This window comes from Oncorhynchus keta, chromosome 19, assembly GCF_023373465.1.
Source record: "Oncorhynchus keta strain PuntledgeMale-10-30-2019 chromosome 19, Oket_V2, whole genome shotgun sequence".
Taxonomy (NCBI): domain Eukaryota; kingdom Metazoa; phylum Chordata; class Actinopteri; order Salmoniformes; family Salmonidae; genus Oncorhynchus; species Oncorhynchus keta.
In genome coordinates this window covers 65,760,182-65,774,307 of record NC_068439.1, presented here as the reverse complement: position 1 = coordinate 65,774,307, position 14,126 = coordinate 65,760,182, and the positions used below count along the sequence as shown (strand labels likewise).

The window sequence follows — 14,126 nt, the reverse complement described above, 5'->3', positions numbered from 1 at the left end:
GACAGTAAATATAGTGCTGTACATGTGCACATTTGTCACACGTGTCATGCAGTACATCATAACGTATTACAGCTGGAGTGGATCCAGATCTCAGGACGTGCATGGCTGAAATCTGTTTCCTCCCCCTCGCTGAGACTCACTAGTCTAGCTGCATCACGCAAGTTATTAGTCAGTTATGCAGTGGGATGTGACCACAAGCAGCTGAGGCTGTCACACTTAGAAAAGTGTCCTCAGTTCGACAGCAGAGTTCCTCCCCAGTAAATTCCAAAGAAATAGGTTACATTTCTTTGGTAATCACACCCAGGCTGCGTCTCAAATGGTACTCTATTCCCTATATAATGCCTTACATTTGATCAGGGCCCATAGAGCTCTGGTTAAAAGTAGTGCACTATGCAGGGAATAGGGTACTATTTGAGACACAGCCCAACTCATTTCTCACATGGGCCTTGACGTAGTACACCGACAACTCCCTCTTAGAGCAATTGGAAAACCCAACCCGTCAAGGTCCCCATACGGTCAATCTCCCCATTTAACAAGCCTTGAGAATTCCTAACAAGGATCAGATGTGTGGGGAAACAGAGAACAGGCGTAGTAGTGGGACCTTACCCAGCCCCTCTTCAACCCTTCTCAGCCCCTCAACCCCAAAGGCTGAAGTGGAACCTAACTATACTAGAAGTTGGGTTAGTCCCATTTCAAATGAGAAAATATGCCTGTTTTTTTGTCAGTAGCACAGGAGAGGAATGTAATATAGAAACCCAGCCACCTAAGCCCTATAGCCCATCAAGCCCCCTGTGAAAATGTTGTTTTTGGTATCATATTGAGCCAGATATGCATTGCATAAACACAGGAAATTACAGACATTTAAAAATCTGCAACTTTCAATACTGATCTTTGGGTTTTTAACCATATAATTGCTCCTGCTAAAATAAACTACAGTTGTTTGTTTACTCCAAGGGTGCTTACACATCACCGCATGTAGGCAGTATGAACAGGGATTGTGTTTCATCTTGATTCAGTGGGAGGTATATTATCATACAGTGTCTCATTATACATATGCCTAATGATTGTGTTCATCCTCATAGGACTTGGTTTAACTCAACCATTTGCATCTCCAGATTGAAAGCAACATGCAGGGAACTTACTGTAAGTTACCACATGTTTTCAATATTTGCATCAATTGCTGTCTTTGCATTGGAAGCATTGGACACTATTATGATAATATTCTATTCAGATGCATTGACTTCTCCAAGCATAAATGAGTTAAATATGATTTATCTTGTTTCTTTTTTGTCGTCTCACTGTGCATCACTTATAGTGAAGCATCACGTGGGAGAACAAAGCTTGCCGAGTCTACCATCCCCAGTAATGCATTATTCCCGAGTTGAAGGGAATGTCTCTATCCTTGAAGATGCTGCAGAAGAGCTTTATCTACAAGCTACCGTTCCACGGAGGAATAGAAAGTGGACGTGATAATACATCTTGGTTCTACTCCAAAAGGATTATGAAGAGGACAGTGCTTTTTCCCCAGATGTGAACACTTATGCTAGCATGTTCTTCATAAGAAATGCAAAAACATGTTTCTGTGCAGATTTTCTGCCAAAGCCAAATCTTAAGTTAATAGGCTAAACTGAAAACATATTTGATTATATTCTGGACATGAAACTGAAGTTCATGAGCCGACTGTAATGTGGACCACCGGGCATCAGTGACAACAAGTTGAGACGGTTAAAAGCAAAACAATAGTCATTCTCCGCCCGTCAGGCAGCTTGGAGCAGTTTACACAGCCGTGTGGCCAACAGTCCGGGTGCGCGTTTAGGAAATGGAGCGAAATAATGAACGCTTGTTTCTTTGGAAGTGTATTATTTTTCGTGTCGGCATCCGAATATAAATGTAATGGGAATACAAACAGACATAGCAAGTCAAACATGAGTGTTGAGATACATGGCTTATGTTATATTTTCCTATGCGTAATGGACAAATAACATTAGCTACAAAGAAGCACCCTCGTTTACAGGTAAGTAAACATTATTTTTTGGGAATAGTGAATTGGCCTAGATGGCCTCTTCTTTAATAAAGTAAAGATGATTTGCTTGGTTTTATTTCAACCTTCATTTAAACCAACAGATGCTTTTCTCAATCGAATCCATAGACTGGGTAGTATCATGGAGCAATTGCGCTCGTATTCTCAACTTAAATTTTCTATCATACAACTAGCGAATTCAAAATTCCTTCTCATCGTTTTACCACAGTCTATTATTCATAGCTGTTTTAAACCATTTACTATGTATGCCCTATTCGAGCTATAGGCGTGTTTTATGAAAATGGGAAGATATCTGCAAATATTACATTGGTCTGGTGTTTTGAGATTTCACATATATCGCAGCATAGCCTGCACGCGCACATGTAGTTATGATTGATTATAATATTGTGTATTGAATTACTGTGCAGATGATTCATTTTCCTGGAACAAGCGGTCCCATAACAGCGCCCACCCACCCACGCACACACTCGCGTCTGTCTAGAAGTTGCTGACACATTTGACTATCATCATCGTGGAGTTTTCTTGGCAACATACCTCTCTCTATACAACAGTATGTTCAATACATAACATGTTTCTTACCACAATAAGTGAAATGGTAGTTGACATAGGAAAGTAGGCTGCAGTGTAACGGTTGTTACATACTTAGGATATATCAGCTCTCTCTCGCTCTCGCCTCACTCTTAGAACAACCAAGTGTCACACAATTCCATGGTATCCTCTATTCACACATTATTGACGGTGTCTGGAACAACCCCTCCCCCGACCACACCAATAATGCCCTGACCATGGTCCTACTGATTGACTAAAAAGGTCAATTTTGGACTCATCTGTCCAGAGAATGGACTTCCAGAAACCTTCAAATTTGTCCAGGTGGTCTTTGGCAAAGTTAAGATGGGCAGTTTGGTTATTTTTGACAGCAGAGGCTTCTTCCTAGCAACCCTCACATGAATGGCATTTCTATTCAGTGTTCTTCTTATTGTTGTTGAAGCATGCACAGTCACTTGAGATGCAGCAAGGGACGTCTTCAAATCTCCAGATTTTATGTGTGGGTTGGCTTTTACCAGATGTATTATTGTTCTTGTGGCTCTTGGGGATATTTTGGAAGAGCGTCCACTTCTAGGCTGAGTTGCAGTCATGTTAAATGCTCTCCATTTGTAAATGATTTGCCTCACAGTGGACCGATGAAGCTCAATCTTTTTTAGATTATTTTATAGCCTTTCCCAGACTGATGTGCTCTCACAACCCTCCTCCTGATATCCTCAGAGATCTCCTTTCCTCTCAGCATGGTGTGCTTTGTGTTGACCTGGATGGGTAACACCAAACTGACCAGGTTTCTTATCTCTATTTATCAGAGTCCCATCCAAATCTCTCCTTTGATTGGTTCATTTGGTGCACAATTATTTACCCACCTGATTCCACTTACCTACTTGATTTAAACAATGCTACTTGGGGTTCACTTATTTTTTTGCACCAGCACTAATACCTTTTTTTATTTTGTTTTTCTACTACATGCATGATTTTGTCTATACACCAACATATGGTATTGGTAAATATAAACCTGTTAAGTCAGATCAAAAAGACTGGTTCTGATTAAATGAAGATTTCATGGTTAAAACAAAATCATCTGTAATTGAACAAGGGGTTCACATACTTTCAAGCAGCACTACATCTACAATGCCAATAGAAAGGCTACACCTCCTTGAACTTTTCCCACCCACATTTTGCTGCCTTAAAATTGCAACTAAAAAGGGATTGAACTCAATATCCCCCCTACAGATCTACTCCACATTTCAAAGTGAAAGAAAGTTATAGAACATTTTCCAAATACAAAAAAACAGAAAGAATATCATAGATGGATAAGTCTCCACCCCCCTTAATTAACACTTCGTGGAAGCAAATTTTACAGCCATTTAAGCTGTGAATCATTTTCATTAAGATTCTTCCAACTTTGAACAACTCTTAAGCAATTTTATATCCATTGTTTAGTCAAAATTGCTTAGGTGTGTTGTGAGTATGGTGTGTAAACATGACAAATTGTCCACACTGCAGTACATCCTGTTAGTGCTGACAGAGATTGTTAATGATTCACGCAACACTCCTGTTGGTAAAGCACCATGTTACTACACATGTCCTACCTTCAGCTTGATTGTTGGAACATTTAAGGTGTTTTATTGGATACCATGTTATTTATTTGTGCTCTTTTGGATCCCAGTATCTCTACTTGCACATCAATCACTCCAGTGTTAATGCTAAAATAATTAGTTCACTATGGCCTATTTATTGCCTTACCTACCTAATCTTACTACATTTGCACACTGTATATAGATTTTTCTATTGTGTTATTGTTTGCTTATCCCATGTGTAACTCTGTCGCTTGCTTTGTCTTGACCAGGTTGCAGTTGTAAATGAGAACTCATTCTCAACTGGCCTACCTGGTTAACTAAATGTGAAATAAAAAAACAAGAGTACCCTTCTGAAATATAACATATTTCTCTTAAGGTATGGTGCTCCATTGGCAAATGTTGAAATATGAGAGTGTATGGCAGTCAGAACACCCATGAATGTACGGCTGACCAGAATACTGACCAGTGCTGCTTGTGCGTGCTGAGGATGGATTTTACTGTAAAATAGGTAAAGACCACTTCTGAGTCATCTCCATTAAGACTGTCAATCAATTCTACAGTCTTTAATTGAAGATCTCTTCATAAGGACTAAGTAACAGCATCTTAGTTTTAAAACCCCTTTTATGAAATTAGATCCTCTTGAGATAACAAATAAATGTCTTCTCACTGTCAACTGTGTTTATTTTCAGCAAACTTATCATTTGTAAATATTTGGATGAACATAAGATTTAACAACTGAGACATAAGCAGACGTGACTAACAGAAATGGAATAATGTGTCCCTGAACAAGGGGGGTCAAAATCAAAAGTAAGTCAGTATCTGGTGTGGCCACTAGCTGCATTAGGTACTGCAGTGCATCTCCTCCTCATGGACTGCACCAGATTTGCCAGTTCTTGCTGTGAGATATTACCCCACTCTTCCACCAAGGCACCTGCACGTCCTTGGATGTTTCTGGGGGGAATGGCCTTAGCTCTCGCTCTCTGATCCAACAGGTCCCAGACGTGTTCAATGGGATTGAGATCTGGGTTCTTCGCTGGCCATGGCAGAACACTGACATTACTGTCTTGCAGGAAATCACACACAGAACAAGCAGTATGGCTGGTGGCATTGTCATGCTGGAGGGTCATGTCAGGATGAGCCTGCAGGAAGGGTACCACATGAGGGAGGAGGATGCCTTCCCTGTAACGCACAGCGTTGAGATTGCCTGCAATGACAAGCTCAGTCCGATGATGCTGTGACACACCGCCCCAGACCATGACGGACCCTCCACCTCCAAATCGTTCCCGCTCCAGAGTACAGGCCTTGTTGTAACGCTCATTCCTTCGATGATAAATGCAAATCCGACCATCACACCTGGTGAGACAAAACCACGACACGGCAGTGAAGAACACTTTTTGTCAGTCCTGTCTGGTCCAGCAACGGTGGGTTTGTGCCCATAGGCAATATTGTTGCCGGTGATGTCTGGTGAGAACCTGCCTTACAACAGGCCTACATGCCCTCAGTCCAGCCTCTCTCAGCCTATTGCGGACAGTCTGAGCACTGTGCATTCCTGGTGTAACTCGGGCAGTTGTTGCCATCCTGTACCTGTCCTGCAGGTGTAATGTTCGGTTGTACCGATCCTGTGCAGGTGTTACACATTGTCTGCAACTGAGAGGACGATCAGCTGTCCATCCTGTCTCCCTGTAGCACTGTCTTAGGCGTCTCACAGTACAGACATCGCAATTTATTGCCCTGGCCACATCTGTAGTCCTCATGCCTCCTTGCAGCATGCCTAGGGACCCTGGGCATCTTTCTTTTGATGTTTTTCAGAGTCAGTAGAAAGGCCTCTTTAGTGTCCTAAGTGTTCATAATTGTGACCTTAATTGCCTACCGTCTGTAAGCTGTTAGTGGCTTAATGACCGTTCCACAGGTGCATGTTCATTAATTGTTTATGGTTCATTGAACAAGCATGGTAAATGGTATTTAAATCCTTTACAATGAAGATCTGTGAAGTTATTTGGATTTTTACAAATTATCTTTGAAAGACCGGGTCCTGAAAGACGGTTATTTTTTTGTTGAGTTTAGATTGCGTAAATGGGACTGAGTGTGTGTTTGTGTGTGTGAGGGAGGGAGTGAGTGAGTGAGTGATTGAGAGCAGAGTGACAGAGACCCACACAGCTGGAACAGAAAAGGCAGTGTTGTATTACAGTTAACTCTGGAGTCTTCTGCTCACAAACATAATGCATTTAGCCATTTCTATCATTTGGCTTCCAAAAATACCCACCTTAGTTTTTAGAGAGGAAATACAAAGAGGATTTAACACCAGATTTCCAAATGAATTGTTTCCTATGAGCTGTGACTAGAACAAATATTAAAACATAATTGTCATCAGTCGTAATTACCAAAGCAAGCATGAGAGCAGTTAACTGCAGATGCTGTTCCCAGCTTGATGGAGCCACCCCAAGGTCAATGGTGCTCTGCTTTTCACTGTGGGATTACCAGGAAGACAGTGCCAGCAATCAGAGAACAGACATCCCGTAAACATACCAGATGCCTCTCACTCCCCCTCTCTGTTTGTTTGTCTTTACAGGGCCATAGACAGCTGTAGTGATGATTTCAGCTGGGGGAGTGATCACAGGCCATCTTGCTGCGCTGAAGAGGCAGGACTCTGCCCGCTCCCAGCACCACCTGTCCATCCAGTCCCCAGCCCCAGGAGAGATCCAGGAGAAGAGGAAGGCCAAGCGTAAAACACGGGCCGATGTGGTGGTGGTCAGGGGGAAAATCCGCCTCTACTCTGCCTCTGGGTTCTTCCTCATCCTGGGTGTGTTGATCTTGATGGTGGGCGTTTCCATGGCCGTGCTGGGCTACTGGCCACACACAGATCCCCTTGTAGCGGCCAACACCAAGCTGTCCACCAACGACACCAGGGTGACCCGGGAGCAGGGCGGTAAGCTGATCCAGTTTTTTGAGCAGCACCTCCACTCTGAGAAGATGAAGATGCTGGGGCCGTTCACCATGGGTATTGGTATCTTCATCTTCATCTGTGCCAATGCCATCCTGCATGAAAACAGGGACCGGGAGACCAAGGTGATCCACATGAGAGACATGTACTCCACCGTCATCGACATCCACAGTCTGCGGATCAAAGAGCACCAGTACATGAACGGGGCCTATTCAGGCCCCTATGGGGAGCATGAGGTCAGGACCTATGAGAACCAGTGTGCCTCCAAACTAGCTGCTAACACCCTGCTAGGGTTCCCCAGTGTGGGGAACAACGTGAGAGTGTCATGCAGGACCAGCTCTACGGAGGACGAGGAGGGTCTTCTCAACGAGGCCAAAGGGGGGCATGGACTCGTGCCTTCGTTCTGCCGAGAGCGCTCTGGCTCCATCTTTGGCTTGCAGCATGAAGGCAGTCGCAATGAGAAGAGCAACTTGCCCAAGAGATGCCAGACCAGGTCCATCGTCTCATCCTCCATCAACGCTTTTACCCTTCCTGTCATTAAGCTCAACAACTGTGTGATTGACGAGCCTGACATGGACAACATTACAGAGGACCTGGAACACATGAGGGTTAGGTCCAGACCCCCCTCTATGCAGTCCCTTTCCCTGGCTGTGCCTGTCCCGGCGGACATCGCCAAAGCCTACAAACCCCCTGGTATCATGCTCCTCAGGAGCAATTCGGCCACAGAGTCTCACACCGTGTCCTCTCGTAGCTCTCTGTCCCCAGGTTCTGCCAGTGGGAGCTACCTGTCCCCTGGGGCGGCCCGGAAGGACTTTGGCTCCAACAACTCCCTCCACATGCTGTCTTCTCACTCCAAGTCTCTGGACCTGGATCGAAGGCCCACAACCCTGACAGTGAAGCCAGAGCAGAGGAAACATCCCAGCTGGCCCCGACTGGACCGCAGCAACAGTAAAGGCTACATGAAGCTGGAGAACAAGGAGGATCCTATGGACAGACTGCAGCTGCCCCAGGTAGCAGTCAAACGGGATTACACCAAGAAAGAGAAACTGCTCATGATCTCCAGGTCTCACAATAACCTCAGCTTTGAACATGATGAGCAGTTCATGAACAACACTATGAAACGAGGGAGCTCGGAGACCAGGTTTTAAACTCTTACATAGCCTGCTCCCAGATGTTTGTACTGTCTTGCAAAAATGACCATACAGATGTAGGATCTTAATTTGAGCAAGTTAGCTACAGCAGGAAATATTATTGCAGTACCAGGAAATGTACATTATAATTAATGGACATTTTTTGTAGGGGTTGATACATTTTTCAGTAGGGAAAATCAAGTCTGACATTTTAAAGTGGACATTGCTAACTTTAGAAGCCTTTTTAAACCTTGAATATACTACAAGTTTGCATTTCCTGCTCGGCAGAAAAATGATCAGCAACAAAAGAGCGATCAAATTAAGATACGACATCTGTAGGAGCTGGCAAGACAGCACAAACAGATCTGAGACCAGACTTTAAATGGTCCGCTACTTGGACCTAATTCTAAAAATGGTGTTTCTTTGTGTCACGATCATTCTGCAATACGAATCACAATTCAAGCTGTTCACTGTCAGTGTTGAATAGTTCATTGTAAGTGTGATGACGCGCTCAGGTAGTCCGTCTGTTTGCAATGAGTCTAAAGAAAGAGAGGCTGTGTCACACACGGTGAGATTATTGAACAAAATGTTGAAATTAGGTTCAAGGTGAACTTGAAAATACAGAAATCAATACGACTAAAATGTGGTTTGTTTTTCTCATCTTTGCATTGTTGCAACAGGCGGTTTTGTTTGTTTAAACTGGTCAGTGTATGTACCAGAGTTGGCTAGATATTTTGCTATGGAGCTTTTAATAATGTAATGTTCTCTACAAACACTGCAATTTCTTTTAAAGAAACAAGTTAACCTGTAAATGTACAGTTTACCCATTTCTCAGAATAAAATGAAGCTTTTCAGTGAGTAACATTTGTTTTTTATGATAGCCTATACGTTTTCTCGCCAGCCTTATGAAAATCCGCTATGTATTCACAAAAAGGTATGTCACCTGGCCTTAGTACATGCATTTTAAACACAAACATAATTGCACAAAGTCTGTGTCGAACAGTACAGAGTAACTCAGTTCCCGTCTGTAATTCTGATGTTCATTCCGTCCATTGAATTTTCAAGGTCAATGAACTGAGAAATTCTTCAAAAAATATTCCTTCTCAACCCACAAACTTTGAGTCTGTTGAGAAGGGAAACTATCCTCTCTTTATCAAGATTGTGAATAGCATTCCCATATTGAACAATAGGAGCTCTGGGAGTACCAAGCTGGGAGCTGCCAGAATAGAGAGGAGACTCATAAGAGGGTTCCATCTGGAGGGGGAATCAACCAAGACATATGTGACTTCCAGGAAGCATGATAATTTAAACAAGGATTGCATATTGTCAACATGAAGAGCAGAACCTGTGCTATATGAATGGTCAGGACCTGATAAATATTTTTTATGGTCTCTATTCGCTGAAATGAATTAAGACTAGCTGTCACCATTGGCATCAGATACAAGAGATCCTAATCAAATAAATATACAAAAATATATTATTTATCTCACTGCATTTGGAAAGACATTGGATTTCCTTTGATCGTGTTCTTTATTTTATGAGAATTTATTTTGTTCAGCTTACTGCCCTTTTTGTGTATCTATAAAAGGTAGTCCTGTCCAATTAGTCTCTCATAGTCTTCAACAATACAGCCTCTGCTTGCCGATTTGGTCCGTTATTGCTCTCTGAGACTGATTACGTTACTCATAAAGTTTCATCTTCCCACAAACCACTTACAAACAATAAGGTAGTATCATATGGATGAAGCACTGACTAATCAATCCTCTGATATTCTTAAGTAGTACATATTCATACTTGCAAAGTAATAAAGAGTAGCTTTTGTTTTGATTTAGTCTATTTTTATAGAAGTTCCTTGCCTACAGTATATAGGTTACAGTCCACACAGCTCCGGCTCGGATCCTCATCCTAAACAGAAAAAAATGACAGAAAAAGTTGAAGATAGTTTTGGATTTGACAAGGAAGATAAAGTTTGACTGAGGCCATCTTTGGAGTTAGTATAAAAGCCAAAAACATTGCGGCTTAGACAACAAAACAAATAAAAATATTATTTGTCACATTCGTCGTAAACAACAGCTTACTTCCCAACAATGCAGACTTTTTTTATTGTCGTAAAAATGTAAAAATAATAACAAATAAATAGAAAAATAATAACACAAGGAACAAATCAAATCACATTTTATTTGTCACATGCACAAATACAATAGGTGTAGACCTTACAGTGAAATGCTTACTTACAAGCCCTTAACCAACAATGCAGTTTTAAGAAAATAAATAAATAAATAAAAGTAACAAATAATTAAAGAGCAGCAGTAAAATAATAATAGTGAGGCTATATACAGGGGGTACTGGTACAGAGTCAATGTGCGTGGGCACATGTAGGTAGAGTTATTAAAGTGACTTATGCATAGATAATAACATAGTTGCAGCAGTGAAAGGGGGGGAGAATGCAAATAGTCTGGGGAGCCATTTGATTAGCTGTTCAGTAGTCTTATGGCTTGGGGGTAGAAGCTGCTTAGAAGCCTCTTGGACCTAGACTTGATGCTCCAGTACCACTGCCGTGCAGTAGCAGAGAGAAGTCTATGACTAGGGTGTCTGGAGTCTTTGACAATTTCTGTGGCCAAGCTCCTGGATGGCAGGATGCTTGGCCACAGTGATGTACTGGGCCGTTCGCACAACCCTCTGTAGTGCCTTGCGGTCGGAGGCCGAGCAGTTACCATACCAGACGGTGATGCAACCAGTTATGCTCTCGAGTAATGATAACTACAGAGATGTTCGATCGGGTTCAAGTCTGGCCTCCGGCTGGGCCACTCAAGGACATTCAGTGACTTGCCCCAAAGCCACTCCTGTGTTGTCTTGGCTGTGTGGTTAGGGCCGTTCTCCTGTTGGAAGGTGAACCTTCGCCCCAGACTGAGGTCCTGAGCACTCTGGAATAGATTTTCCTCAAGGATCTCTCTGTACTTTACTCTGTTCATCCTTCCATTGATCCTGAATAGTCTCCCAGACCCTGCCGCTGAAAAACATCCCCACAGCATGATGCTGCCACCACCATGCTTCCCCGTAGGGATGGTATTGGCCAGGTGATGAGCGGTGCCTGGTTTCCCCAAGACATGACACTTGGCATTCAGGCCAGAGTTCAATCTTGGTTTCATCAGACCAGAGAATCTTGTTTCTCATGGTCTGAGAGTCAATTATAGGGGTCTGAGAGTCCTTTAGGTGCCTTTTGGCAAACTCCAAGCGGGCTGTCATGCCTTTTACTGAAGAGTGGCTTCCGTCTGGCCCCTCTACCACAAAGGCCTGATTGCTGGAGTGCTGCAGAGATGATTGTCCATCTGGAAGGTTCTCCCATCTCCACAGAGGAACCCTGGAGCTCTGTCAGAGTGATCATTGGGTTCTTGGTCACCTCCCTGACCAATGCCCTTCTCCACCGATTGCTTAGCTTAGCCGGGCGGCCAGCTCTTGAACAGTCTAGGTGTCACATTCTGACCTTAGTTCCTTTTTTATGTATTTGTGTTTGGTTGGTCAGGTCGTGAGTTGGGGTGGGTAGTCTATGTTCTTTTTTCTATGTTGTTATATTTCTATGTGTTTGGCCTAGTATGGTTCTCAATCAGAGGCAGGTTTCGTTCGTTGTCTCTGATTGAGATTCATACTTAGGTAGCCTGTTTTCCGCATTTTGGTTGTGGGTGTTTAATTTCTGTTTAGTAATATAATAATAATAATATATGCCATTTAGCTGACGCTTTTATCCAAAGCGACTTTACAGTCATGTGTGCATACATTCTACGTATGGGTGGTCCCGGGAATCGAACCCACTACCCTGGCGTTACAAGCGCCATGCTCTACCAACTGAGCCACAGAAGTGTCTGAAGTGTCTGTTCACCTGGCAGAACTGTTTCGTTTTCTCTTCTTTGTTATTTTGTGTAGTGTTCAATTTTTCAATTAAAATATGACGAACACTTACCACGCTGCATATTGGTCCGATCCTTCTTACTCTTCCCCAGACGAAGAGGAGATTCGTTACACTAGGTGGTTCTAAATTTCTTCCATTTAAGAATGATGGAGGCCACTGTGTTCAATTTGAGGAAAAAGCTGTAACGTAACAAAATGTGGAAAAAGTCAAATACTGAATCCTTTCTGAATGCACTGTAGGTAGGGATAAAGTGACTAGGCAACAGGATATACAATAAATAGTAAGAGCAGAGTATAGGATGAGTCAAAATAAATTAGTGCGAGAAGGGTCAATGCAGATATTCCACGTACAGTTGAAGTCAGAAGTTTACATACACCATTACATACACCATTTTTCACAATTCCTGACATTTAATCTGAGTAATATTTCCATGTCTTAGGTCAGTTAGGATCACCACTTTATTTTAAGAAATGTGAAATGTCAGAATAATAGAGAGAATGATTTATTTCAGCTTTTGTTACTTTCATCACATTCCCAGTGGGTCAGAAGTTTACATACTTTCAATTAGTATTTGGTAGCATTGCCTTTAAATTGTTTAACTTGGATAAAACATTTTGGGTAGCCTTCCTCAAGCTTCCCATAATAAGTTGGGTGAATTTTGGCCCATTCCTCCTGACAGAGCTGGTGTAACTGAGTCAGGTTTGTAGGCCTCCTTGCTCCCACACGCTTTTTCAGTTCTGCACACAACATTTTCTATGGGATTGAGGTCAGGGCTTTGTGATGGCCACTCCAATACCTTGACTTTGTTGTCCTTAAGTCATTTTGCCACAACTTTGGAATCATGCTTGGGGTCATTGTCCATTTGGAAGACCCATTTGCAACCAAGCTTTAACTTCCTGACTGATGTCTTGAGATGTTGCTTCAATATATCCAAATAATTCTTCTCCCTCATGATGCCACCTATTTTGAGTAGTGCACCAGTCCCTCCTGCAGCAAAGCACCCCCTCAACATGCTGCCACCCCGTGCTTCACGGTTGGGATGGTGTTCTTCGGTTTGCAAGCATCCCCCTTTTTCCTCCAAACATAATGATGGTCATTATGGCAAAACAGTTCTATTTTTGTTTCATCAGACATTTACATTTACATTTAAGTCATTTAGCAGACGCTCTTATCCAGAGCGACTTACAAATTGGTGCATTCACCTTATGACATCCAGTGGAACAGCCACTTTACAATAGTGCATCTAAATCTTTTAAGGGGGTGAGAAGGATTACTTTATCCTATCCTAGGTATTCCTTAAAGAGGTGGGGTTTCAGGTGTCTCCGGAAGGTGGTGATTGACTCCGCTGACCAGAGCACATTTCTCCAAAAAGTACGATCTTCGTCCCAATGTGCAGTTGCAAACCGTAGTCTGGCTTTTTTATGCGATTTTGGAGTAGTGGCTTCTTCCATGCTGAGCGGCCTTTCAGGTTATGTCGATATAGGACTCGTTTTACTGTGGATATAGATACTTTTGTATACCTTCAGGCATTTGGAAATTGCTCCTAAGGATGAATCAGACTTGTGGAGGTCTACAATTTTATTTCTGAGGTCTTGGCTGATTTCTTTTGATGTTCCCATAACGTCAGACAAAGAGGCACTGAGTTTGAAGGTAGGCCTTGAAATACATCCACAGGTACACCTACAATTGACTCAAATTATGTCAATTAGCCTATCAGAAGCTTCTAAAGCCATGACATAATTTTCGTGAATTTTCCAAGCTGTTTAAAGACACAGTCAATTTAGTGAATGTAAACTTCTGACCCACTGGAATTGTGATACAGTGAATTGTAAGTGAAATAATCTGTCTGTAAACAATTGTTTGAAAAATTACTTGTGTCATGCACAAAGTAGATGTCCTAACTGACTTGCCTAAACTCTAGTGTGTTAACAAGGAATTGTTTGAAAAACAGTTTTAATGACTCCAACCTCAGTGTATGTAAACT

General features: G+C 42.4%; 1 protein-coding gene across 1 annotated transcript; it reads left to right on the top strand.

The window, feature by feature from the left end:
* The first annotated feature begins 1,121 nt into the window (after positions 1-1,121).
* LOC118398712 (transmembrane protein 200A-like) lies at positions 1,122-13,364 on the top strand. Its single transcript, XM_035794346.2, has 2 exons — positions 1,122-2,014; positions 6,734-13,364. The coding sequence occupies exon 2, from the start codon at positions 6,754-6,756 to the stop codon at positions 8,251-8,253; it is 1,500 nt and encodes a 499-aa protein (XP_035650239.1). The 5' UTR covers positions 1,122-2,014; positions 6,734-6,753; the 3' UTR covers positions 8,254-13,364.
* Positions 13,365-14,126: the final 762 nt, after the last annotated feature.